Below are 27806 nucleotides of genomic sequence, written 5' to 3'. Positions count from 1 at the left end.
CCAGAGAAGTAATAAGTTTCTCTCAGTTTTACCTGATCAAATACGCAGCATTGGCAGTTGCTGTCATCTGGGGGGTTTCGCAGATATGTCTTTCAATGATCTGTCAGCTCTGGGTGGAGATTGAAGAAGAAACGGTGTGGTTTACAGGTGTAATATTTTACAAATATGTTCCTATCTAGCACTTGGCTTCATTAGCGGCGAGTGGCTGGAAGCCCTCACACAGCTGCAGTGCTGTGTATGTGGTTAGGCTGTCCATCGTCTCTGGATAGAAAGCATGATAGTGTCACTGACTATCTGCAGTAAGTAACAACTGTCATTTTTCCTGGCTTTGCAAGGTACCATTTGGGATGTGTCATCCTGTTCCTAGTTGGTTAGCACCTCCTGCCTCCCCATGCAGTACTCCACATCAGTTAAAAAAAAAATAACAAATGAGGTGCTGGTCCCTGGTTTGGTCCAATTCCATTAGGGTCAGCATTTAAAAAAATAAAGTGTATAGCCTCAAGTAAAGAAAAAGAAGAGTCTGAGACTGAGATTACAGCTTTTCATGTAACAGTCCCACCAAAGTCATATTGTAAGCTCGTGTGACTTGGGGTGAGCAGGCCAGAGTCCTTCACTGGATGTACAGATTTGAGTCATTGCCCTCAAAAGAGCATTTACCAGAGTTGTAAAGACACCATTGAATTGCTCCGATTTTATCTCAACACTGAAGGCTTCCAACCTGCAGCCATTTGGTTTCCTGCAGAGCCTCAATACATCAGACAAAAAGTGGCCCAGCACACAGCGCTTCCTCTTGTGTTTTTTTGAGAAGGTGTTTAGCAGGAGGCGGTTTACTAAGGAGATTATTTTGTTCTTTTTACTGGTCTTATTGTCAATGACAGATAGCAGCAGAGCAAAGTGAGAGTGTGAAGGAACAGGAAGCAACTGCTGAGGTGGCAGCAGGAAGAAGGCAATATATTTTTAACTGTTTTTTTCTTTAAAAAAAGAGCCGCTGTGATAGCTGTTTCAGTTGCCAGCCTCTTTATTCACATCAGTTGTGTTTCTGATAGCCAGGGGGCAAGAGCAGACGTGGTGAGATCATCATCGTGCCTTTCTTAGATTAATCACACGCTATGGCAAATTTATGCTACAGTAATGACTGGTTAGGTACTGCATCCTTCTTCTCTAATTACATGCCATTTGGAGTAGTTGTTTTCTGTTAGGATAACACCTGTAAATGAGAATGGATATGTCTTTTGCCAGGTGCCTGTTATGTATAAAACTATTGCCTTCTCTAATATTGAGCCTAGTGTCTTCACTAGATTAATGTGATACATGAGAAGAACATTTTTAAGATGGTGCATGAGAGTTTAAAATCATAGTTGGTTTTTACCTTATGCAAAAGATATTCCTCTCTTATCGGGCACCAATAACATGGTTCCTCAGCAGCAAATCATGCCCAATTAACTAGGATGCTACGACTGCTACTGGGGTTGCTTCAATCGTATTGAGTGTTTGCATTCAGTGCAGGAAATATGCTTTTGAGGATCTGCAAGCATGTTAGAAGTAGATAACATCCTTTGTCCCATAGAGCCACCCGTTCCAAGACACAGCTACTCAGCAGTAGTTCTGTTTTTCTGACCACACAAAATGTGGTTTTGGTCTTGGTCCAGCTTCCAACGGATGAATGTCCACATAAACCTCACCATTCTGGTTGCTGTTAGTTGACTGGGAGTCTTAGCAGAGAAAACAAGAATTCCATGGCCATTGAGCCAGCGTTATCCTTTCACCTCTAAATATGATCCCTCTGCTTTATAATGAAATCATATGGGCATTGCTGTGTAGGAAAAAGGTATTTATTGTTGGCCATTGTTAAGCTGCTCCCTCAAAAAACAGGGCTTTTGTTTGCCAGCTGTTGACATTCAAATACATTCAGTTGCATGAAATGCATTAATGAGGGGTTAGATTTCACTACACTTTTGTCAGACAGAAAAACATAGCAGGATAGATAAAGAATGAATTTCCCATTTGGTTGATGGACAGTTATGTTGCTTTCAACATCAAACATGAAAGCAGTGTTTGAAAGGTCCATACCACCCCCCTGTTCACATCCCTCACCTTCTTGTTTTTACTCAATAATAAGCTGAAGAAAAATAGCATGGCAGTAATCTCTGTGAAACAGAGTCACCTGCCTGATGTGGACAGCAGGTTGCTGGTTTCCTCTCATGTGCACATGTCAGAAGCACATACACGGATGTTCCTCCTGAAATGTGGCTTACCCTTGAAGTCAGGCTGCATTTCCTTAGAAGTTGCTTCCAATTTCATATACTGAAATAAAAAAATAAATTAAAAACAAACAAACAAAACCCACAAATACATGTCCCTGTGGGTTTTGTCTACATGTCACATCCCCTCTAGGGTGGACAGGGATATGAGGTAGGATGTCACTGTAGCTTATGCAACTGTTATAGCTGGCTGCCAGTTGCTGTAGTTGTTGTTTGATTTGGCTGTTTTCATAAAACCATTTATCCTTCCTTTTCACCTTGGAGAAGAAAGACTGCCAGGCTCTTGGTGGTGTTCTGCAGCAAGCCTGATGTTCAGCAAGGACTTTCGCATACTTAAATGCCTTGCTGAAGAAAGCCTTTTTACAGGGCGCTGCAACCCTGGGAGCAGCCGTACAAAGACAGAGTCTGTCTGTAGTCCCATGCTGCAGCCCGAGACCCCTCTCTGCTGTTGGAGGCAATACTTGGGAGCACGGCAGAGCACAAACTGAGGGGGAAAGTAGAGGAGCTGGACGGGGACATGGGGCAGAGCAGGGGATGGTGTGGGGAGAAGGGTGTGGAGGTGGTGCATGCAGAAGCAGGGTTTAGGCTGCCACCCAGCCTTCCTGTGGTTCCTCCCTGTAACACCCCGCTCTGACCATGCGTGGAGCTCCTTCAGGAGGTCCTAGAGGCTGCAATTATGTGAGGATCTTGGCTTCCCATGGTAAAGGCTTTTAATCCTTGGAAAGGACGTGAGCTTGAAAGCTCATATCTTCAAGGGCAACAGATGATGCCACAAATTCTTAATCAGGATTTTCAATCTCCTTTCCAAGTGTTGATTTCTAGCAATCTTCTTGAGACTATACTTTCTACTGCTTTTAAATATTGGTATTCCCTTCTTTAAAAAGTGTTCGAGCACAGATCAACTCTATTTTCCTACTGGAAACCTGAAAGAGTTTTGCAAAACCATGGTGCACCCATAAAATGGCACTGCATCTTACCCTTGACTTTTCACCAGATTTTCCTCCATCTATTGCCATTACAAAGCAAGGACAAGCAGAGCCTGACATTTTTCTTAAGTGCTTAACCCTGTGTTTTTCCCTTTGGACTTATAACCCATAACTCAGTTCTGATAAAGTGAATCAGCAGAGGACAGTCAAAATCAAACCACTGCATACAGTCACGCACTTTGCATAACACCTGCACAGAGGCTGCTGCAGCCTCGTGGTGTTGAACTTACTGCTTCTTCCATCCACCTCCCCATCTGTCCCTGGCACGGGTCCCTGTGGTGTTTGCAGCTGTGGCTGGTAATAATGTGCTGTCCCCAGGTGTTGGAGTGGAAGTGGGACTTTGTGCACCTTCTTCTTGAAATGCCATCCCCATCTTTTGGGGGAATCACATGTATGCAAGGTGCCTGTGGGCAGCCCCTGTTGCCTCTTGCTACATGGTTGTAGCATAAGAGTCTGTCTCCTATCAGCGTCCCAAAGCACACCAACAGATGGAAGCTGTGTATCTTGTACCTTACCTCTTCAGGCAACCTCTTTTGTATTTTGGTGAATATGTCCTTGGTTTGTGCTGTCCTTCATTTGTAGTGTCAGCCTTCTGTGCCACAGATGATTAGGAGAAAATAACCCATGAATCAAATTTTTCACAAACAAACAATAACAAACACCCTTTGACACTAAAAAGAGGAAGTCACAGCATTTACAGAGAGAAACAACTTAATGAGCTGGGGGGGGCGGGGGGGGAAAACACACACACGCAGAACACTGGGTGCAGAATGAGAAGGATGCAAATGCACGTGTGTGTTTAAAATTTAAATAAATGTGCTTAATGTTCTATATAGTCAGTGGTGTAGTATGAGTTAGAGCATGCCATTGTCTTTTCCTTGGATCAGGAGAGGTGAGGCTGAATTGCTACTTGAGCAGGTGTTTGTCTGTGTCCTTAACCCATGTAGTTGTCTGATGATTATCATGTTGAGCCAAGGGATCACATAATGAGATTAGAACTGTTAAGAACAAATAATTAGTTCTTCCATTTGTAGAGACAAGGATAAGGAGAGGGCTCAAGGAATGGAAAGCAGATAAGAATCCAGAATTGATATGGGGTGCTTGATTGGTTTGGGAGCTGCTTTTTAACGATTTTTCATTATTTGTTTTTAAATGCTTTTTAAAATTGAGAGTAGGTGGAGATGCTGGCAGTCTTATTTATAGTTTTGCAGATTCTCAGATATTTTAAGAGGGAATGGGAGACAGAACCTTCTGCTGGAATTTCCTGGAAATTTCTTGTTTTGTTTTGTTAAATGTGCAGACTTCCTGGTTTTGTTGAGATTCTCATAAGCAGCAAGAGGGAAGTTTGTAGTGTTATTTTACTGGGGGTTGGGTGTTACTGAAAAAAAAATAGTTTATTTACATTGTCAGCACTGAGTTGCCTAGAAACTTCTTGAGGTTTGGGTTTTGGGGTTTTTTGGCACACAAAGACCTACTCAGTGACAAGAGCCCAGGAAGGTCTGCTGCCCATGCAGCGACTTTCCCAGACCATGTAAGCCAAATGTAGTCTTCGTCAAAGTTAGAAAATTCTTGTTGCAAAAGGTCCAGAAAAATTCTATGTTGAGATAAGATTGACAGTCAGGCAGACTAGTTTGGTATGAAAGAAGCAGGTAAAGGAGAACTGTGTTGGTGTAGAAAATATCTTATTACTAAAAATTGATGTGGAGTTATTAATTTCACCTCCTGATAAAAGAAAATTTTGGATGATTGCTCCAGGTCAGACATAGAACACTTGAAAAATTCATCAATGATCTTGATTTGGTTTGACACGGTTTTTGGCCTGCTACCAAGTTTTGTATTCCTGTTTCTTCTGGATGTTTGCCCTCAATCAGTGTTTTTTGTTTTCAATCCTTGCTGCCTGGGCAGTTTGAATAGTGTTGCCCACAGGTCCCAGTGCTGTTCTTCACTCCTATGTAATAGGACTTCAACAATAAAAATTAGACAATAATCATAAATAAGACTCAAATAATAAAAATGCCCTTTCAATTCTGTAATTAGTTGAGTTTGTTTGCTTTTCTCTTGTGTAAGACTTACATTTCATGCTGATTGCTGTTAATTCTTAAGAAACAACATTGTCAGAAATTGCTGCATTTATTTAGACTACTACAGTGCCTTTGGCTCCTATCATTAGCAGGCTTAGTGAAGAGCTAACAAGAAAACAGCTCCCATGACTTCAACAATGAAATCTTTATAAAAACCTTTTTCTCATTAACTAACTCATTTTCAGAGTTGTCCCAGGCAGCAGAATGACCCAGTCCCCAACCCACGTGCAAGGGTCGAGGAAAATGTCTGGGTTATGCTCTGTTGCCTCCCACCAGAGGGTCCACGTGATTTTGGGGGGGGCTGAATTTTCTCCATCAACATTATATGTTGAAGGCTCAGTATCAGAATCACTTTTAATTAGCACAAGCAGCAGTTACTTAAATATGTATTTCTAGTGATTCTGGGGAAGAGCCATTAAACAGTTGAGGAAGATTCATGTGGGGGTTCAGATCAGAACTAATTCACTTAACTGAAAAATTAGGAATCATCCCGCCATTGAGTGGGTATGAGTTAAAGACAGTGCTCTGGCGCACAGATTGCCCTTCCCAGTTCTTGTATAGTGAAGAGTGAAACAGCTTTGCTTTGCCTTCTCTTCTTCTAAAACTGTTTGCTGAGTAGTACGTCTCATCCTAAAAATGGGGGTTGGTTTTGTTCCATCGTTTGTTCCGTTGTTCTTAAATAAACTCGGGAAAGAAATATGACCTGCCCAATTGTATATACTGGTTTAGTTTGCATCTATATTTGGAAAAGAAAAGAAGAGAGTAACAGAATTTAGACAAACAGATGCCCAAAGCCATCTGTTCCTTTCCTTCAGGGCTACGTTGTCTGGCTTTAAAGTGAGCACAAAATGCGGTCACAAACTTCCACAGATTTGCAGTCTAGTTTACATGAACTGAGGCTTTGCAATCATTAGCCTTGCTGCAAAGCCATTTTGGGGTGATGCAGGGCTGCTGTCACAGATGGCTTGAGATACTTCAGGGTCAGGATCACAGATTCCCAGGCCTGGCTTAACCCATCAGACTGCATATCTGTGGTTGGACAGAGCCTAAAGTGACAGTGTAAAAATAATAAATTGTTAATATCTGAAAAATTTAAAGCTTAATGAATAAATAATAAGTCACAGTATTTTCCTTTTCTCAGAAAATTAGGCTGCCTGTGTTTGTTTTCATTTTCCTTTCATTGAGTATTTTTCTCCCATTGCTCTTTCTAGGCACCCTAGGGTGCTGAAATTTAGGATTAATTTTACAGAAACTAAAGAAGTCATACCAATGCCATTCAGGCTGAGAGAAGGAGAGTAGAGATGTTTCTGGAAAGGGCTTCTGCTGATACAGCTAGTGGGTAGCGAGGGTCTGGAACAGCTGAGCAATCACACGTTTCCCTCCAGCAGCATCTCCCAAGTGATGTAGGAAAGGAGACCCCACTCTGTGCCTGCAGAGACACGGGCACACAAAGGTAAAATAATTTTACCAGCATCACCCTCTGGTTAACATAAAACTAAATGTTTGGTGCATCTCCCAAGTCTCATATCCATGCTTTGCTGGCAGCATAAGCTGGGGAAAGCCTTTATCACTAGCATAGGGAGCCTGCAGTTTAAAGGAAGACTGGCATGGAACTTTGTCAATGGCCACCACCCCTCTGCTGCCACTGACAGGGACCCATCCAGCCCTTAGCCTCTAGCAGAATCCAGGTTGGGCAGTGCTAAGTCCTTTTAAAAGGCCAGCCAACAAGCACATTTGGAGATCACCTCTTCTTTGAAGCAATGGCTTCACTGCAATCCTGGCTGGATTTCAACCCAGATAACCCTGTTCCACCTGCTTAAAATCCCTTCCCAGTGTTTCACTGGGCATGGCATTGGCCCCACCTGTTCTGTGGTGCTGCAATATTCCCTTTCCAGTTTCATAGCACCTGTTCATAAATTGATTTCTAGATCATCTGTGCCTCCATTTATTAATCGAGCTGGCTTCCTTTTAATCATTTCAAAGGATCTAAATGTGAAAACAGTAAGTATGTGCACAGCCCCAGTGCTGTATGGTGCAGTACCTTCTTTTGGTGTTTATCTGCAGGTGTCATCCTTCTGTATTCCTTTTACCAGTGAGGTCTGAGTTCATCTATGTTAATCTGAATTGACCTGTTGCCCCCTGTGACCATGTCCTTGTTTGTAGTGGAGTTAGAGGAGGATTCTTCATGAGAAGAAGGGGAAACTGGTGCTCAGCAAAGGTGTGGGATCCACCGACGTCACAGGGTGGATCCTGGGGGAATCAGCTCTCTTCTTCACAGACACACAACAGGCAAGGTAGCACCTTTCCTTTCATAGGTGGCTTGCTAGAGGATTTTATCACAGGGAGCTTACTTTGTGATCTCAAACTTCCACACATAGTCTGCTCCCATTCCCATTCATCCCTGCTTTTGCTTCATATTTAGGGTGTTTTCCTCCCTCTTGGTATATCATTATGTTTTCATTAATGTATCAACAACAGGGCAGCTGTTGTCGCTTTGTCACTAGTATTTTCTTCTTCATCCAGACCTTGGAATTGGGAGATCCTTGAAATCTGTGCCTTTTATGTGACTTTTAGGCAGAATCAGATGCTTCACTTTCTCTCCTACCTGCAAATTTTTCTCCAAGCTGTAAAATCAATCTGTTCTGGGTGCTTTTTCTTCTTAAATCTGACTGTTGCTAACACTGTGTTTCTTTCATTTAACAGATTAGCTTTACAGGAAACCTGTCTCTGACAGCCTGTCCTGTTATACCCACCACCTGACAAGAAAACTCCGAGGAGAAGCTGAGGACAAACCACATCTCGAAGACAGTCCATGGGGACTGTACCAGATCCTCTGAGATCTGCCAAGCTTTCCCTGGTGACAGCTTCTGTGGAGCAGGACAACTTGAGAGACCTGCAGTCTGCGAAGCGCCAGCCCCACCTACCCAATGGAGAGAGGGCCAGCAATGGCTTTCCATGCATGCCATCCGGCTCTGCTAGAGTTTGCTTGTTCAACCTGAAATGCAAAGCAGCTGCCAGTGTGCAGAGGTGTGAGCGATGCCACGAGGATGATGCTAGCCAGCAGGAAGCCTTCCCTCCAGGGCTTACCAACAAAGCTGTGGAGGGGTGTCCTGCAGCCGTAGAGCCTGCTCATTACTCCCGGCCAGCAGGCAGCCAGGGACTGGCAGCAGCAGCCCCCACTGCAGCGGGAGCCCCCTTGGCAGGGCAGGGGCCAGAGATGATGCCAGCCCCCCAGAGCTCCCAGCAGTTTGTGCAGGGCAGCCAGGTGAGAATGAGCTCCCTGACACAAATGGATGAGTCTGCCCTGAAACCTCTGGGAACTGATGATCAGCCAGCACTCAAAGTGTTAAATTATTCTTCCCTGGGCGACTCTGTTAGAGATGACGAGTCCTGTTGTACTTCTCAGGGACACCCTCTGCAAAGAGGGGGAAAAGACAGAGCAGAAAAAAATGGTTCTATTGCATGTCAATCAGCCTCATCAGTGAAGCACACCGAAGCTGACCTGGGGAGAAACCCACAGACCAGTTTGGAGGCAAAAAGTGGGGTTGCAGACACCATGGAGTTGCTTCCCACAGATAAAACTGAAGTGGTGCAGAGCAACAAGGCACCAGCCCAGTCTAGCCATGAAAGTCCACATCTCGTACATAATGCAGATGCCAAGCCCGGAACTCCAGGCCACACGCAGCTCTCCAAATTCAGAGAAACTGGTACAATGACAGTTCAGCCGGAGAGCAGCTCTTTAACTCAGGAAGCAGTAAGCAGGACATGGCGAGATGCTGAGGTTCAAGCCGTCGCTACTGTGGAGAGCAAATCTGCCTCCACCAGCCCCAGCATCCTTGCTGCCTTCTTAAAAGGGAATCCTGCTCCAGAGGAGAAGGAAGAACTGCACATTATTTACCAAGGAGGTATGAGGCTGAGCCAATCTGCACTTACTGACAGTTTCTCCTCACAACAAAAGTCCCCATGTTCTCCTGGTATCACATCAAAATCAACTGTTGTTATGGCTATGACTGCTTCAGCCCAAACCCAGCCTGTCAAACTACCTGGGGACCCATCTGATGTGGTGTCTCTGGTGTCAGCAGATAATGCAAAACCTGCGCTCCCCTTCTCCCCTGCAGCCATTGCCTCCCAAGGAACATCTGTGAGGAATGCTGAAATGATTGGTGCAACTCACAGCAGCAACGATGCTGCTCAGCTGCCAACGGATGCTTCAGTCCTACCAAAGCCTATCCCTGTTGAGCAGCTTGCAGTTGACTCCAGTAATCGAACTCCAGCACAGTCTGAGTCTGGCACTGGTGAACCAAGAACCACTTCTGCTGCCGCTCTCCCAGGAACTGAGAACAACATGCGGGATCTTGTCCATGATGCAGGAAGCAGTCAGTTGCCTTTACTCTGTAGCACAGGTGGTGAAGTCAAGCAGAAGGAGGTCCTGGGCAGCTCTGAGCAAAAGCGTCTGCACAGTAAGGGTGCGAGTCAAGGGGAGGCCATCCCTAATCAGTCTGCGGTAAAACCAAAGGAAGAAGACTCGGTGATGCTTGATCCTAAAGGAGTGATGAATGTTAGCAGCCAGCCTACCATTGTCTGCATAAAAGTGTGCTCAGAGGATGCAGGTGAAAAGGAGGAGAGCAGAGGCCAGGGAGATGCTGGCCAGGCTCAGATGGCTGGCAGCCAGAGTCTTCAGGCAGGACTGACACCCAAGTTGCGTGTGAGTTCTGCACATCTCACCCCTCCCTTGGAGGCATCAGCAGCTCCCCAGCAGAAGGACCTCCAAGCCAAGGAGTCCAGATCTGAGGTCCACAAAGCAGCTGTTCCTGCTTCAGCTCAGGCCTTGCCAAACCTGGGAGAAAACAAAAAGCAGCCCACTCCGGCCATGGAGGCAAAAGTGCAGGTGAAGCAGACCAAGCACGTCAGGGATGTTGTTTGGGATGAGCAAGGCATGACATGGGAAGTTTATGGTGCTTCCCTTGACCCAGAATCCCTGGGAATTGCCATCCAGAACCACTTACAGAGACAAATACGGGAACACGAGAAACTGATTCGGGCCCAGAACAGTCAGACCCGGAAATCTATTTCCTCAGATACATCCTCAAATAAAAAACTGAAAGGGAGGCAGCACAACGTGTTCCAGTCCATGCTGCAGAATTTTAGGCGTCCTAATTGCTGTGTCCGACCCACTCCTGCTTCTGTGTTAGACTGACATGGTTTGCAGGGATGTGTAGTTGTCTGCTGTGGTAGAGAGAATCCCTCCCCTCAAGTCTTGAGTCCTGCTGTTCAGTTGTGTTATTGGGGTTGTGATGCAGCAACAGCGGAAAATTATTCCCCTTTGTTTTCTGAGTAGCCACGTGCTCCATCACACCGTTATTATTGCCATAGCTGGTGTATTTCCACATTATGCCCCCATCCCAACTACTGTCAGATGAAATGCTAGGCACTGAGCAAGAGCACAAATTAAAATTGCCACATTGCTGCAGGGAGAGCAGCACCTTCTGCTAAAGCAAGAGGCAGAGATATTGTCAGAGTCATTATGGAAAGCTATTTGTGTGTATCACAAGGTCTTACACAAAGGAGTGGACTGGGGGAAGCTGGGTGAGGTGAACCTAAGGTCCGACACCTGTAAAGACCTAATACAAGACAACTTTCCTGGTGTGTAAGTTACCCACGCTGAGGCAAGTGCGTGAAAAGGCTGCGGACATTCATCACTGAGCAGTCTCACTTCTGTGGATCCTGTGGGAACCATTCTCACGTGAGCCCCAGAGAGCCAGATCTTCCCCTCTTATTGAAATGGAGAATCAGGCAAAGAGTGAGGATGAAGGCTAAAGGATTATCTCTTTGGGAGAAGTGAAGTCAATGAGATTTTGATGGCCAGAAGGGGAGATGAGAGAAGGAAAAGTTCTGTGGGCTTTTTTCTCCTGCATTAGCCATGCTTAAGATACAAGCAAGGGATGCATCAGCACATCAGCAGATGTACCTGCACCCAATGGAATGGTGCCCTCATGCTGTTGTGCTCCAGCCATGTCCTTCAAAAGCAGCGAGCTGGTCTGGCTCCTCAGCCGGGGTGGGCAGCCCCTGCTTCCAGCATCCCATGGTGCTGAGCACCTCTCCTCTAAATCACTCTGTGAAGTGGGGTGCATCTTTTTTCTCTCTCCAGAGATGCACAGTAGTGTTTTCCCATAGGAACAGACTGTCCTGTGCGTCTGGGTCCATGAACCTACATGTCTAGTGTGTTACACTGACTTTTCTCCCTTTAAAGTCCTTAGACAAATATTCTACTTTTTTTTTTTTCCAGAATTTTAGTGCTTTTCTTGCCTTTCATAACCTGAATACCATTTATTTAGCCTGTGCAGATTTTGTTTTACCTAATGCTCTCTATATTATAAACCATTATATTGTTAACTTGAAACATTTACTTTACAGAAGTACTGAAATCTTGAGACAATCTTTTATGTATTTCTAATGTTAGAAAAGTTGTAGAAACTGCTAATAAAAGGTAGCTTAGTGACTGTTTCTCCAGAAGTGTGATATACAATAATGTCTCAAATGTATGTTGGTCACATTTCTCAATTTTTAGTTTTCAACCTGGGAAATGTGTTTCCCACTAGCTTTTTCTTCTGTCCACTAGAGTTCATGATGGGAGGCTGGGGAACTCCTACAGTTTGTAGAAAATTTAGTTTTCAATCCTGCAAAGCACTGAGGATTTGGATATTGTAATCCTGCAGGGTACTAGAGTTAAACAGGTGTTATTTTTATTCCATTAAAGATTTTTCATGAATCATTATGATAATTTATTTCTGTCTCTAGTACCACACTCTGGACTTACTCTGTAGATCTTACTCTTCCAAATTATTCTGTAAATCTTACAAGTTTACACTGTGTAAATGAGTTTTTGGTTTGGTTTGGTTTTTTTTCCTGTGAAGCAGACCTGGTATGGTTCCCTTTTATTTAGGAGGCCAGACTTTTTGAGTCTATCAACTGCCAATTTTTCAAAGCAGCTGTTTTGGGGCAATTTTTGCCCAGCAGAGAGATAAAATACTGTAAGATACAGTATTTTAACCTAGCTCAATGAAAGGTGTTGCCCCTAGGCATAGTACTGAATTGACTCCTAATTTTCCGCTAGTATATATCTGGGGGCTTTGTGGCACATCCTTATTGCATTTCTCTACATTATTTCAAGTCCTTTCCCACTTGATGCTGAATTGCCGATTCTGAAATACCACGTTAGAGTGTGTCTTCCCACATCAGCCTACAAGGAGGAAAATCTCCTGCCTTTTTTCTGTTGGTACTGCTGTTTCCACACCCTTCCTAGCAGTGTCCAAGATGTGAGTTTCATGTGAAATTTTGTGTGGGATTAATATTGGCAGTCTCATTAGGTCAGGTTAGTTGACAAGTTCTGTGTCTCTTCCCATGTTGTGTCTGTGTCAGCCCTGAAGAGGTTCTCTGTGATGTTTGCTGTGTCCTGTCCAGGTCCAAGGCTTTTTGCTTCTCCTTTTGCCTCCCTTCAGCCCCTCCCTTGCTGCTGCTGCCCAGCCTGTCTTCCTGCGAAACCATGTCCCTTGGCTCAGTTCGCATCCCTCACTCTGCTGTCCCCCTCGCTGTACTGTTGTGAGACAGCTTACTCTGAACTGTCCCTTTACAAATATGTTCCGTCTGAATATATAAGTGGATTGTCATATTTTTTTTCCAGAGGAGAATAAATGGCTATCGCGCATTCACCGATTTCCATGAACTTTATATCGTTTAGCTGAAGTTCTCCAAACTATTTCTAGCATATGGGTATGAGTTGCTTTATTGAAATCAAACTGAGCTTGGCAATGAATGAGCAGGGTGCTGGGCCAGCACTAGAATTAACTCTTCTTCATGGGGAATGGGAGACCTCTCCTGGTCCCCAGCAGCTGCTTGCAGCTCTAAGACTTCACCAGCCAGTCCACCCGCACCTCCCACCCTGACTGACCCTTCTTCCAGGAAAACTTCACCAATATGTACATGCCACAAAACGCTGACAGGCAGGCTACCAAGTGGATGCATCTGAAGAACTGCACAGGCATAACTGGAAAAACCATAGAGGTCAGCAGAGCACTGTGCTTTTGTACTCTGGGAAAATACAAGTGCAAAGAAAAACTGCAAAATGTCAGTGACGCTTCCTGGTGGGCACAGAAGTCCTTCAGGCATGTGTTTGAAGCCAAGCAATAACTTGCCAAAAACCAACACAACAAAAATGAGTTGATAATCACCAGCATAGCTCATGGAAAGTATTTTAGGTTTTCACTTTGCCTTGCTAGGGCAGACTGTAAGCAACCTGCTAGTTTAACACTAGTAATTTATGCTTCTTCCTGCGTACAATAACAATGTGAATCTTCATAGGGATGATGCATCTTTCACCAGCAGCAAAATAGAACCATGTTTTGAGGAGCAATTAGCAAATACTATGCATGCCAGTGGTCTTGTAGCAGCCAAGAAAGACTGTTCTTGGTGTCTTGTCAGCACCAAAAATGAAAGTGTGTTTGGAGTAGTGGTATGGCAGAAGGTAGGGGGGGATGGTCCGTGTGCCACCGCCCCACTTTTTTTTCTCTGTCCAGTGTCTCAGAATCACATTGCATTGGTTGAATGGTTAACAACCAAGGAAATCCATTTGGGCTAATAAAAAGAGGATTAAAACCATTGTCATTCTCAAGATCAAATCTGTATGGAGGAGAAAAAAACATAAAGACCTGTGTTGCAGCCTAGCCAGCTGAAGTAATGCTTAAATTCAGTTTGTAGCAAGATGAGAAATTTTAGGAAACAAGCTAATTGCCAGTAAACTCCTCCCTGTTGGTTGCATCTTCTGGGAAGGTTGACATGGCCAGAACTATTAACAAAAGCAGTGAATGAGAATGGAAGAATTACTTCTAGTTTCAGTTCAGGAGCTTTCCACTAGGAAAGATGAGAATAAGCGTATTTCAATGTTGCCAAAGCAAAACCTGAGTTGAAGCAGAACCGCAATGCAGGCAATTTGCAATATAGTCCTGGATTTAGCATGAGGCTGTGACTTCCACCACTGTCTGTGTGTGCTTGATTGGTGTCTGCTGGCTTTGTGTTGCCTTGGGCACAAGTGCTGAAGTCCTGCCTTGCTTCTGCTGACTTGGTTTGGAAAAAAGAGTGGGGAAAGAGATGGAAGGACAGGGACAAGAATAAGTCTTCTCCATTTCAGAGGAAGGAAACCTGCTTTTAAATCTACAAGATTGAATTGATGAGAAACATGGGGAGGGACCAATGAGAAATAAAACTAAGATGATTTAGGTGTTTCACAAGGAATTCCCATTCCTATGGCTGTAAAGCCAATGTTTTGCTTAAGTTTTGCACATTCGTTCATTCTGAGCTCACACGTTTTTCATATTGTTGGTGTCTCATGGCTTTTAGGAAAACAAATATTTCCAAAGGCTGTATATTTTGCTAGTATGTATAGATATATCCAAATACAATTCAACAAAACCACTAGGCAAACAACCTTAGTTTATTATCGCTACTACCATATAAGAGCTTATAAAGTGCACTGTTCAGAGAAGTATATTCAAAGGATTCAGAAAAGGTGAATATATGCTCTAAAGATAACACTAGCTTTTTCTTGAATTTCATTACTATGTTGAAGTGTTAAAGTTAGAAGTGGAAATCCAAATGAAAATCAGTGTTGAAATTGATGGAAAGTTCAAGTTGTCTGGCACTGGTTTTCAGTTTGGAAACTTGATGGAATCTATTAATACCATACCAGTGTTTCATTACTTAGCTCAGTATGTGCCAAGTTTGTAGCAAAGTACAGATTTTATTAGCTCCATTGTCTTGTTCTGTGTCTATCCTTCTACACCTTTTGAAAATTAATGCAAAAGGTTACCAAGACAGAGTAAGTATTTCACACCCAGCTTATGGAAATGGCTGTTCTGAATGAGAGACAACTGATCAACAGGCTCCATGGTATTGGAAAGTTAAGGGCTGTGGTCTGAAGGAAACTCTCCCTTCATTTTTCTTTTTTTCCCCCTGTTTTTGTAATGTCTGAACCTCTGATGATTTATTTTTTGATGACTCTCTGATGCCTGTATGAGTGGTCAGCATTTTCTGTCATCCCAATGATATGCACATAGATCTTTATCTAAATGCTGCACACTACCAAATATCTCTGTAGTCACTGGATGCTGTGGTGGTCCATGGACCTGAAATGGCTGTAATGTTCTCTTAGGCACCTAAATTATCCCACTCGAGTCAGTGTCGATGTTTAAAAGAAAGAATGAATTATTACAGCTGAATTGAGCCAAGCTGCATGAATTTCATCCTTGTTTGGGTTGGTTTGGGTTTTTTTAAACACTGAGATTTATTGTTTTATCTGCTTTGTGCTTTTCTGAGCAGCTCTTCCATCCCTGAGTTTATAATGTGTATTTTCCATCAAATCTCAGCAAGAAAGATTTTGCAATGTGAAACATCTTTCATCATTAAGGCTTCTTTAAAGAAGAATATTGTGTTACTGCTGAGCCAAATCACACAGAGAATAAATAGTTTTTTCTCTAGGAAAAGATTTGCTTGTAGGTAAGCTTATGTGTGCATGTGTACATGTTTAAAAGGGGTGTACATGTTTAAAAGGGGTGTACATGCATACAGGTCTCATTAATTACTCATACAGTAAGACTATTTTTTCTCTTTGCTTTTCTGATTGCTTGCCAGAGGTTTAGCATTTTTCACAACTTTGAGGCAAGCTTAGATGACTCTGCAAAACAGAAACAAGGATTTTCTCCTTATCTGGTCTCTAGAAAACTTCCCACAGCCATAGCTAAAACAAAAACAAAACCAAAACAAATAAAACCACCACAGCTGACCAACCTCCATGTCTAGACAGTCAACAGCAAGTGCAGTGGCTGGGGTGTACAGAGATGCACACTGGCTTCTGAGCTCTGTGGAAATCCACTCTTGTATGTACAAACTGGTTTCTGCACAAAGACTACGGACAAAAACAAGCATCTGAGCTCATTAGAAACAGAATCATGTCAACCAAATCCTGTTCAAAACACTAGACCTTAAGTTTTGTCAGCTTTCTGCTTAGACTGACACCCTCTGGAGTACAAATAAATGGCAATTCTGACAGCAAAGTCTTCAGCATTTGTCTGCTGCAGAACACAAGTCTCAGATGCTTCTCAGCAGCTCTGCTACAACAGGTGACCCTTCTGCTTGGAGGGTCATCCTGACAACACTTCCTTTAGCCCAGTTCATAATCAGTAGTTTCAAGTATGTCAAATGCAAGTCCAGGCACTGCCCCAAAGAATTGCAGTAAAATGGAGGAGAAAAATCCATGCATTTGTGGTATGTAAAATCACATCTGAAGTCTGAAGATAAGTCTCGTTAGCACGCTGAAAAGCATTGGGAGTTTGTACCCAGAGCTAAAGCGGGGGCGGGGGGGGGGTGTGAACTTTGAGTTCCTGGCTGTTGAAAACACCACAAAAATGATGGCCACGAATCAGTCAGCAGCAGCAGAAAACCAATTTGGAGGCTTCTAACAACAACTAATATTATTGTGGCTTTTTTATTTTTATAGTTACACTGACTGAATGTGATGTACTGTATGAAGTAAAGCTAATATTAAGCTTCCAGGTGTACTGTGGCATTCATTCAAGACATACCAACAGGAGTTTGCATGTGAAGAAGTCTTACAGTGATACTAAAGCAATGTTATCCACATGATCAAATCCCTTAGGAATTTAATGTTTTGCTGTTTTACATCTCCTGGTTTCCATGCTGAGTACAATAAAATAAACACTGTCTTAATTATTATGGGTCTCTATTTGTAGGCTTACATGGGAAAAGAAAGAACTTTTAAATGTTGCTGGCCATTCTGGCTAAATCTGTGAATGTCTGAAAGACAGAGCTTTTAAAATTCAGGCCTGGGACCTGGCACCTTGCAAAGCTCAGTGTGGTGAAGCCACCATGCACTGTCCCTGCCAGAGAAGAGACCAGTCTGCTTCCTTCTGCGTTAAGTGACATTGCCTTTTCACAGCTGCTGATAAGCATAGGCTTTTCTGTAGCGGCTGCTACTCAACCCTTCCGCATGAATTCACTCAGCCTTTCAGTAGCCGGTTGCCACACAGCAAAACATTTTTCATCCAGCTCAGCAAACCAGGAGTTGAGCTGTAAAGGGCAGAATTTTAACCCTGTGGTGTCACTGCTGTACCAGATTGCCACCACCACCCACCAGCCTGCCTGCACACCATGTACAAAGCCAAGAGTATCAGCATCAGAGCAACCTGAACCATTTTCCTCCCCCAAAAGAAACGAAGTTTTCTCTCAGAGTACAAAAGAGCATAAGGTAACAGATGATTGCAGTGAAGTACTTTGATCAGTGGAGCTACAGGTATGGTATTTCCCTGTGTCTCTCTACTTCGAGAGGATATGAGGACCCCATCTTGGTGTATTCTTTCCTGCGGGAAGGGGAAAGGAGCAGAACAGCCCCTGAGATAACATGGTTGCACAGTTCCCCTGCTACCAGGGTCGTTCTGGCTGCTCACCCTAAACTGGAGCCCTCTTTCCAAAAGTAGTTGTTTCCTTTACTGTGTTTCTATACTTGTGTCTTGTGGTTGGCTGCTGGGCTTCAGGGTACATCAACTAACTGCCCAGTGCTTGGGCAGTGGTACAGGACATTTTATTAATGAGCTTTGCTGGATTCCTGGTTGTATGATCCAGGTTCCTGTGTGCCAGTGGCTGCCGAAGATTAGTCCCAAACCCGAACTGCCAGGAGTGGGGTGTTTCCCTACAGTATCTGGGTTCATTCAGCTGTGTGCTGCAAGTGGCAGTCTCTCTTTGTAGGCAGGAAAACTGAGGTCTGCCTTTTCTACTTCATCCATGTAGTCTTTATGTAGTAGGGAAAAAGCCCAGAACTCCCAGCCCTAGGGGTACAGTCCCAGCAGAAAAAGGACCAGTACAGAAAACAAGCTAGCATTCTATTAAACCAATAATTACCAGTGTTCATTATCCATCTGATCCAGATTTTATACCATATAACATAGCAGTTTTAGTAAGATAAAGAATAAGTCTGGCTTCTTGCTCATGCATCAGCGGACTTACTGAGGACATGAGCTTTCCAGCCACCAGCACTACATCCCAGGGTATCTGCTTCACTGCTTTAACCAGATAAAGAAACCGTCATGCCTTTAGGGATTCAAATACCATCAAAAACACTCTGTGGCTGGTGGCAGCATTGTGAGTGGAAACCATAAGATTTCCTCATCAAATTTCAAAATACTCTTTGGACAACTATAAATTACTAGTTTCACTAGCTAATGTTTTAAGAAGTAGGCACTTAAATCTGCAGCTGAGTATTCAGATAAATATGGCCTCATTTGTGAGAAGCATGAAGTGCACTTATGTCCTGTTGAGGTCAGGTTGTGGAGACTTATGGATGCTTGAGAAAGCCATTGTTAACTGGACACCTATACCCAGTATGGTAGTAGACAACTATGAGTAGTAATGACAGTCTGCCTGTTTGGACCAACAGAAATTTGTCAGTGTAAATTAGGAAATAATAACAGGTGCCCCATTGCTACCTGTATTTCAGCAGTGTTTGTGTGAGTGAGGGTACTGCTGCTTGCATCACAGAGCACCCCGCTTCCTAAAGCATTGTCCTTTGCACTTACAGGAGTCAAATTAAGTGGGATCAACAGCTTGGGAGTGTGGGTGCCAGCCTACAAAGGAATTTGCCTTTGCCGTGCCATCATAGTAATGAATTAACTTCCTAAAAGAAGAAAAGTTTTCCAATAGCTGTGGACTGTGGCACAAGGAGAGGATTTGGCTCATTCATGCTGAGATTCTGCATTAATTCCTTAATTCTATTTATTTATTTTCCTAATTAGAAACCTGCTCATGGCAGTGCTGTTTCTCTAAATCCACTTATATAACATCAGAAAGACATAAGTGAGCTTAGCCATTAGGGATGTGTTTCACAGAAGTTGGTGAAGAACTCTCTGGCAGATGGAGCACAACTGCTCGATGCCCACGTTTTTCTCGGCACCTGTTAGAAGATGGCTGGTGCATAGGAATGGCTGCTGGGTTCTGCACAGCATCCACATCCACACTGACCCAGGGACCACTGGGCTGCATCACTTTGGGATTGGGAAGGAGAGGTCAGGCCCACCTGGGAAACGGCAGAGGTGAGGCCACCCATGAAGCCGCTCTTCCTGTGATTTCAGAGCACATCACGTTTCTTCCCTCATGTTTGTGTCTCATCCTTTTTTAAGGACGGTTACCAAGCTATTAATTCACAAGGCAAATTGCTTAGGTTTAGTAAGTCTTAAGCTAAGGGAGAAGCCTCTGGGGAGACACTGGCTCCATGCATTGGGTTACTCACCCTTCTGAAATGCCTGGGCTCCCATTAGGTTTCAGAAGCTTTAAGCATCTGCTCTGAAGGCAGAAGCTAGTGGACAGGCTTCCCTGTTTTTTCCTGGCTCCAGCAGAGAAGGAATGGGAGTAAATAGGGCTGACACTTGCTCGGGTCATATCCAAACGTCTCTCCGTGTCCAATCGGACATATCTTATGGTATACATAAAGATATGGTATCTTTATGTATACCAGCTATTCAAAGGAAAAATGCTGGCTAAGAAAAAGGAGAGCTGTACAGCAGTTTAGGCAAGACACTGTAATCAGGTAAGTCCTACAAAGTGAGACAAATGCAAATGTAGCATGTGCTCCATTTTGGTTAAAAATATGTAGTATTCTTTATTACAGATTTATCTCCTTGCCTTTACTGACATGACTCTGAATGCTTAAATACCTCTACACTGGGAAAGCTTTCCTGGTATTCACCCTAACTTCTCTGACACACAGCTTACGCTACAGCAGGCTATGCCTCCTTCATCCACACACCTGAAGCAGTGCTTTCTCTCCTCCCAAACTCACTCACCTTTCCAGCTTGGCTCAGATTATGTTGAAGGACGGTTTGCAAGAGTGAAGTGGTTGGTTGTTCACTCTCACCTGCTCTTCACTTTTTGGATGTTGCCATGAGTGAAACCAGCAATTGTCTTGCGTTTTTAGTGTGAGTTTCTGTGCTTTGGTGACATATCCTGAGATCATCAAACTGAGTGTAAACAGCACAGCCAGTACATGGCTTCTGCTCCCTGGGCTGAACGTGGGTGAGTAGCCTCTTCCCTGTCTGCCACTCATCTCTCACATCTCCCTTTTCTATTGTAAAGCCAAAGCCAGGTTCCCTGGCCTGTTCGGCTGTGGCAGCACAGGTGGAGTGAACAGCAGTCATATTTTCCTACTGGATATTTATTTCCCCAAGATCACACAGTTCTCACAGGCACAGAGTGGTGGTAACCATCTCATTATATCCATTCCTTTGTTTGCAGGGAGAAAATCTGTCCCATTTATTTTGTGTGTTTTCTTTCTAACCTGGCCCACATACAGGCTGGAATAGCTACTGCAAACTAATTGACAGCACTGTAAAGAGAGCCTGCAAAATTGAGGGCAATCCCTAAATTGTCCTAATCTCTGCTAAAATAGAAGCTGGAGCTTTTGTGTAAGTTGCTCCTGACAAAAGGAGAGCTATATTTTATAGCTTACAGGTTTTTTATAGCTCCAAATGTGGGAGGTTGTGCCCAGCTTCAGGACAGCTGGTCTTTTCTGTCTCAAGTGCAGGTTAGAAAAGAAAAAACTACATTGAAGCCTCCCTGTGTTTGGGCACACTGCTCTCTTCAGTTCATCCAAGCATGTGTAGTAGTGCAATGTACACATTGCTCTTTCCTGATGGCCTGCTCTGATCATGCACTTTTGTGAAGTTGCAAGGCATCCAATACCAGCTCCAGAAGAATTGTCATACTTCTTTCACTTGTTTGGCAAGTTTTGCTTAACTAGATTATCTGTTTCTTGCAGTCCTGTATATTATTTCCTTAAAAAGGGCATGTGACTAACTAAAATTATTATTATTATTATTAATAATAACAACAACAACAACATTTTCATCTGCTAGGGGGAAAATGAGGTTTGTTTTCAGTGTTCCTGGCCGAGAACATAGGATGTACAACAAACAAGTGCAACTGGTAAGAAAAACCACAGTGCAGTGCTTTGTTTTGATAGTAAAGAGAAAGGGCTGTAGGGGAAGGGATGGGCTGGTTTAAATGCTTCTTTTCCTGGGATGACCCACAGCTTTCCAGGTGAATGAATTCTGTTTTGCAAAAGCATTTCAGCACTGTTAAAACAGTTCAGCTTAGCTTTCAAAACTCAAGTGACTGACATGTTTTCCAAAGTGCTGCAATGTGGATTAATATGAGCAATAGCTCATTGAAAGAAAAATGCCTGTTTGGATGAAAACTCCCTGACCACCTTTCCTGTAAGACTGGTTTCTAAACCACGTTCTTGGCAGATTGGACCTTGCCAGGGAGGACAGTGAGAAAGGAGGTTCCTATCTCTCCCCACCTTTGCAAACACCAGATATATTGGTGTTGTGCAGTAAGCTCAGGAGGCAGGAGAGACTCTGCATGGCGACAGGAGGACAGGTGCACAAGTGCTCTTCATTAATTAATCCCAGTAAGTGGGGGAGATGAGAGCCTAAAGACAGCTGATAAAGGTGGAGTGAGATGCAGCAGAGACCTAGGTATAAGAGTGGATAAGAGTTCCTCTCAAGAGAGATAGGAAAGCCCTGCATGATGGCTTGGAGAAGACTGTTCATCTTGAAGGACAGCTGGGAGAATCAGGGGAGCTGCAGGTAAGATGTGACATTGAATTCTTGCCTGTGTGATGGCTTTATTCAAGGTTGGTTCAAAGGGTTGTGAAACTTGAATCTGGCAAGTGGAGAGGATGGAGGGCCTGGGTTGAGGGGAGGGACTCCACTTTGTGGGGTGTATGGTGCTATTAATGTATAAGAAGGAAAACGTGTAGCTTCTGGCAGAGGCTTTGGTTCTCTGCCCAGAAATGGTTTGAAATGCTCAGCTGGATTTATGGTTCTTGCTTTGCAGACCAACAGTACGAACAGGTAAAGTTAGATCCAAATAAAAGTAGAAAAGAGCTAAGGCTGCAGCAGGTGTTTCTGTGCTCCCACCAGTCACAGCAGCCCAGGCAGTGCAAAGCGGCCTGAGTGTCTGGACTTATCAGAGAGGCACACAAAACTCTGTAAGGCCAGGATTTCCCCCACAGGTTTTCTTGTTTCTCCCTCTTTTCTTGCCAAGAGATGCATAGCTAGGAAAAGAAATATGAAGTTGTTAAACTGTTTAAATTTACATTGGTTTTAGGGGAAGAAAAGTTCCTAAACTGGGTTTTGATAAATAGAAAAGGCAGATGTATGTTGATGGGGTAACCTCTCGGAGTAAAAAGGGAGAGAAATGTGACATTTAATATTTTACATATATAAAAAGCTATTGTCAGCGGACTTGCTTCAGCATTAAGACTAACAGAAGAAGGAAAATGTGCTCATGTAGTTTGGATGTTCTTGGCAATTTATACAACGTTGTCATGTATCTTAAATGAGGTCTCTTTTAAATTGAGCTAAATTATTGAGTTCTCTGTCTTGCAGCTTACATCCTAGCCTTGTCCGCCTTGTTTATCAGGGACCAAACATTGCCTGCAGGCACACACAGCTTATGTTGATTTTAATGTCAAACTAACACACTGCATGCAAACACCATAATGGTTCTTGCAAGCAGCACCAGCTATGGTGCCACATGTATATATAACTCTTTCTCACCCCGTGCCTTTAGTATGCAGGGTTTGAAGTGGATCTGGCCTTGCAGAGTCTCTATTTCTATTTGGGGGAGACGAGGAAAGGGGAATAAAAATCTGAGGTTTAGCTCTCTAAACTGCGAAGATTACATTGAAACGGTGCCTTCAGCATAATTGATGCAGGTGTATGCCTTAAACCTGCAGGTAGCTCTAAATCACTTCTTGCAGTGCAAATTAACATCTGACTGAAGAATCAATTTTAAAGTCCAAAAAGACTGTTGGCAATAATTGTGAACAGAAGTCGTCCTCCACTGCTGTTAGCTATGGCATAGCATAGAAAACCTGAGAAGAGTGAAGGTTGCTTTTTCTTGTTTAAGCAAAAAGGTAAGATGCTTTGCTTCTAAGTGAAGCAAATCCAATCTTTTTCCCTCCTAACTTTTAATGAGCTGTCAAACGTCAACAGAAACCAAGAGGAACCAGCTGATCTTGGCAGGACTCTTGCACTGCAATGCTAATTGTTCCCCCTGGAGAGAGCGACCCTCTTTATGACTATACATCTATGCGACACATGATGACCAAGCTTACATCCTCCTTGATAAAGCATTTCAGCAAACTACAGACTAAATTGTATTTCAAGCCCAGGGGACTTAAAAGTGTCACATAAAGTAAAGCTTGCATATTAGGAGCAGCAAAACATCGCACACTGGTAAATGTGCTTTTTAGCAAAGGCAACGCCTTCACCCTTCTAAGTGCCAGCTGCCATGGCTCAGGGCTGGCATGCTTGACGTCTAAGCTCCCCTTCTGCCCACAGTTACCTTTCTGAAGAATTTTGCAAATATATCATTCTGTCTTAAGGAAACTACTAAACCCAAAGGGAGAACCGAGTATGACTTCTTAGGTCGTGGGGATATAGTGCTTGCACACAGCCTCTTGCTCACAAGAGTGACAACTTTGCAGTAAAGAGGGCAGATGTGTCGGCCCAGGGTTTAGCTCTCATGCATCTCACTGCAGTGAGTGACACGGACCCCAGTAATGCTCTCTCTGTCTCTTGAACAAGCAAGGCAGTGGCTAGTTGCAGGACCATAGTCTTTCCTCACTATGTCACTTTGTATAAACTGCCATCAGAATGGCTAGCCTGGCAATTGTGGAGGCAGTTTTGATTCCTGCATACTTAAGATGCCACTTTTATCATAGGTCATCCCAAAGACATCAGTTAATTGGGACTCCTTGGCGCTGCTGTGTAGGTAGATGTCAGCTGGGAACCTAGGCATCCTAGTACTGGGCTTCTAAGCCTTGGCCTTAATGTCTGAGAGAGAGAGGCTCCTTAATTTTCTAATTATCTGCCATACCTGGAGAAAGCCTTTCCTTTCCTATCACTTGAACAAGTGCCTGTGCCCTCTGTTACCTCCCATCTAAGAGAACATTTTTTCTCTAGGATACGCTAACAGCAGGTGAGCCAGAAAATGCTGCAGTCACACTGCAGGATGTTTCACAGCTCTTGTACTGAGCCCAAGCATTTTAACCCAATTGCCTTCAACACACGAAGAGCTCACGTATGGTTGTGGTGTTTTTGTTGTTGTTGGTTGGTTGGTTGGTTGGTTGGTTTTTGTTTGTTGTATTTGTTTTTTAAGCCACTCAGCTGTTGATCAGGTCATGGCCTGGATAGGGCGCAATGTATGGACACCACAGTGAGGTGATGCTGGCTGGCAAATATCGAATAGTGTCAGTGCTGGAGTCTAGGAATATTGTCCAGCTACATCACTTTTGAGTGTTTAGGCAAGACCAGTAAGCTCCAGCTCAGTCAGCTGGGTACAGAAATTAGTCAACATGTTTCTCTGGCATACATTAGGCAGGCAATCTGTTCAGGTGACTAGTAGGATCACTTCTGGTTAAAACCTGCAGAAGACCTGTTCTCCACTAGGGTTTTCCATGTCCTAAAGGACATAACCCTGCAGAAAATAGTTCCTTCCAGAAGCTGAGCTTACTCATCTCCCATGGGGTTCCAGGAGCAAAGGCCTCCAGGCTGGGTCCCCAGTAAGTGGAGGCAGACAGCCCTTGTATCCCTTTGCTAAGCAGCCAAAAGCAACAGGGAACTTTTGCTAATCCAATGCAATAAATAATGCTGTTTCCTGGAAGAATTTGTAAATCAATGCTTGTCTGTTGATCTACCCAAGCATTGGCCCCTTCCAGCCAAATCTGCAGTAGCATCACTAACAGACCTATGACAATCTTCAGTGCTGCCTGTGACACCTTGCCACCTCTGCTGTTGTTATGCAGGGACACCTTGCAGCTTGCCTTCTGCAGAGGGGTGAGTAAGGCACAGCATCTGCACCACTTGCTCTGTACTGCCCAGGCTGCCCTTGGCAGCACGTGCTTCTGTTACTCTTCAATGCCATCTCCACAGTCCTGCAACTAGTACTTACAGCCTTACCTGGATCGCTAAGAAAGGAGGTGGCCAAGGCTTTCCTTGAGGAAAAGCAAGGTTGCAGGAAGCCCACTGGAGATGATCTCCTGTCACCTTCATGTTGGGCTTTTGGCCAAACTGTCCTTGTGCAAGATGGAAACAGCTGGGCTGCTGGCCAGCAGCCAGCTCTGCCTGGGACCCTCACCTTGCCTGAGAAGCCCCAGCTCCCTTCTGCTCAGGCCAGATGGGTTGTTATGTTAATGCTGTCATTTTCCTAGGATAACATGCAGGGCTTGTAGAGAATGGATTTCCTTTCAGCTTAATCCAACCTCTACCTTTTCAATAAGATTCCCCTCTACAAGTCTTATCACTCCTTCGTTCCTCATCCATAAGAGTTGCTCAGTTTAAAGCAATTCCTGAACTGCAGGAGCTCCAGGAGGATTTCTGGCACCAGAGCAGAGCAGCATTGCTCAGCAGGGAAATTATTACCAGGAAGCAAAATGAAGAGCTTTCACTTCTTTCTGAAAGCTGTTGGGAATCTGCATTTACCTATTGTCCAGCATCCTAGTTGGCTTTTAGTTCAGCTAGCCCCCGGACTGCAGTCACCAGCATTCTGGGCATTGCAATTGACTTAGGCAACTGCTCTGGAATGTAATGAGACTGCAGCATATCAAGAATAATAATACATATCATACTCCTCAGCTGCACTGTGGTTTTTCATATGTAAGGACAGGGACTCTGGTTTATGTAGCTGGCTCTAAAGGGACATATTGGGTCTGTCTGATGTTAGATTTGAAAACAAAACAAAACAAACCCCAACAAAACGTGGCTCTTAAACATACATGGAAAAATCACCTCTTTATTCCTGTTCTAATCAATGGGCTGTCCACTAATGCATTTGCAGCTTCTTATGTTGGGGTTTAGTTGATTAAAGATTTGTCTGAATCAAGTCCCAAGGGCCAGATTATCAGCTGGAGTTAATGAACACAGAGCTATTGGCTGCAACAAAGCCATCAGTTGCTTTGTAGCAGCTGATGAATTGGCTTTGGTTCTGAATAACTCCATACATTAGTGCACCTAAGACATGAATCTGACTCGCACAGTTGCTGTCTTGTAGACAGTGAGACTGAGGTTTGCTTGTTTTGGGGGAGGTTAGACATGCTACACAGTTGCATTTTGAGGCTTACCTTAACTGGGCCCTTGCCAGAAATTCACCTTTCAGAGTCAATTGACTATTTGTTTACCTCCCAGCCCCAAGTAATTTTATTTTGCTGTTCTGTTTCATTCCACTTCTAGAGGACTGGGATTGCAGACCCAGAGGGGTAGGAAAACCACCCCTCCACACTCTCCCTCTGGCAGTGCTGTGCCTGGTGTAAAGCGGCTCTGCCTTCTGAATGACCTTTGGGCTGTTACCTGAACACAGAGTCACTGAGTATTTGTGGGAAGCTGACAGGGCTGTTAGTGCTACCTGTAGGGCATTCAGTCCCTCCCGTGAAGTGTTCTTGAATTAATTAATTATTCTCTTGTCATAGCGTTTCTATTCGGGACTGATTGGGAGGCTTGCTCCTTTGCTCTAGTTGTTTCCACATCTGGATGCGATCTTCACAGCCACAGATGGCAGAGCCAGAGCCTGGCCTTTGAGCTTCCTCTGATCCCTGAAGGCTCCTGGGGGTTTTCTTGCCCACCATGTGCAGGGCTGAAAAATGTTGCTGTGCCCTCATGGCCATACCACACGGGCCTGCTGCTTCCCCTGCATTTTGGGAAAGGCTAGAGTCCCATTGGCAGTTTTGTGCCTGGTTCACATATGTACTTCGTTGTGTAAACCCAGTCCAGTGCTGTGATTTCTGCCAGGAAGCCACAGGAAACTTCTCACCTTTTAATCCCATCCCCATGGATGTGTATTAGGTTTGTTTTTCAGCTGACAGTGTGCATCTGTGGGTGAGCACATTGCATCTCCAGTACTGCTGCTAGGGCAGATCTTTCTCTTCACCAGGTGTCATTGGGGGGTTTATGCACACTGTAGTGAAAGTCAACAGTAATGGACATTGGGCATCCCTGATTTTATGGGTTGCTTCAAGCATAGATGGTTTGGGAGGCAGAGAGCACCTGCAAATTCAAGATTCTCTGTGAAGACATGCCTGAGAGGTAATGGTGATCAGTACTAGCATAACAGCAGCTTGAGGCAGCTGGGCTGATAAGAAACAGTCCAACTGTGGAGGTGGAGCTGGCATAGTCTGTATAGTCACTTGAAACAGACGGAGAAGTTGGGGAAATATTCAGTTTGCACCAGTGTGGCTTTTTTCTCTGAAAGCAGCATGATCAGGAGACTCTCCCAATTTTGTCTCCTGAGGATGTTTTATGCGCAACTTGAGCAATGGGGAATAGCAGGCCCTAATGGCAGCCCTAGGCCCTGAGGGG

The 27806-nt window shown here is 44.1% G+C and overlaps 2 protein-coding genes and 1 long non-coding RNA gene across 6 annotated transcripts in view; 2 read left to right on the top strand and 1 right to left on the bottom strand.

Moving 5' to 3' along the window:
- The window catches only part of GPRIN3 (GPRIN family member 3), a 75940-nt gene extending 62907 nt beyond the window's left edge, over positions 1-13033 (top strand). For all 4 annotated transcript variants that reach the window (XM_065061560.1, XM_065061559.1, XM_065061558.1 and 1 more), the window contains exon 2: positions 8032-13033. In XM_065061560.1, coding sequence (XP_064917632.1) covers positions 8141-10525 — 2385 coding nt within the window. In that variant the 5' untranslated portion in view covers positions 8032-8140 and the 3' untranslated portion in view covers positions 10526-13033. The remainder of the gene's footprint in view (positions 1-8031) is intronic.
- LOC135579366 (uncharacterized) lies at positions 1059-3963 on the bottom strand. The gene is made up of 3 exons (XR_010472305.1): positions 3763-3963; positions 2256-2304; positions 1059-1207 (listed from the first exon to the last, which is right to left on the bottom strand). It is a non-coding gene; the product is annotated as an uncharacterized LOC135579366 (long non-coding RNA).
- An 8808-nt stretch (positions 13034-21841) lies between the features above and the next one.
- FAM13A (family with sequence similarity 13 member A) overlaps positions 21842-27806 on the top strand; it is a 163762-nt gene continuing 157797 nt past the window's right edge. Inside the window, exon 1 of the mRNA XM_065061512.1 lies at positions 21842-22034. The gene's annotated coding sequence lies outside the window, so the exon portion shown is untranslated. The remainder of the gene's footprint in view (positions 22035-27806) is intronic.

This window comes from Columba livia, chromosome 4, assembly GCF_036013475.1.
Source record: "Columba livia isolate bColLiv1 breed racing homer chromosome 4, bColLiv1.pat.W.v2, whole genome shotgun sequence".
Taxonomy (NCBI): Eukaryota; Metazoa; Chordata; class Aves; order Columbiformes; family Columbidae; genus Columba; species Columba livia.
The sequence above is the reverse complement of the archived record's forward strand: the minus strand, read 5'-3'. Positions and strand labels throughout refer to the sequence as shown.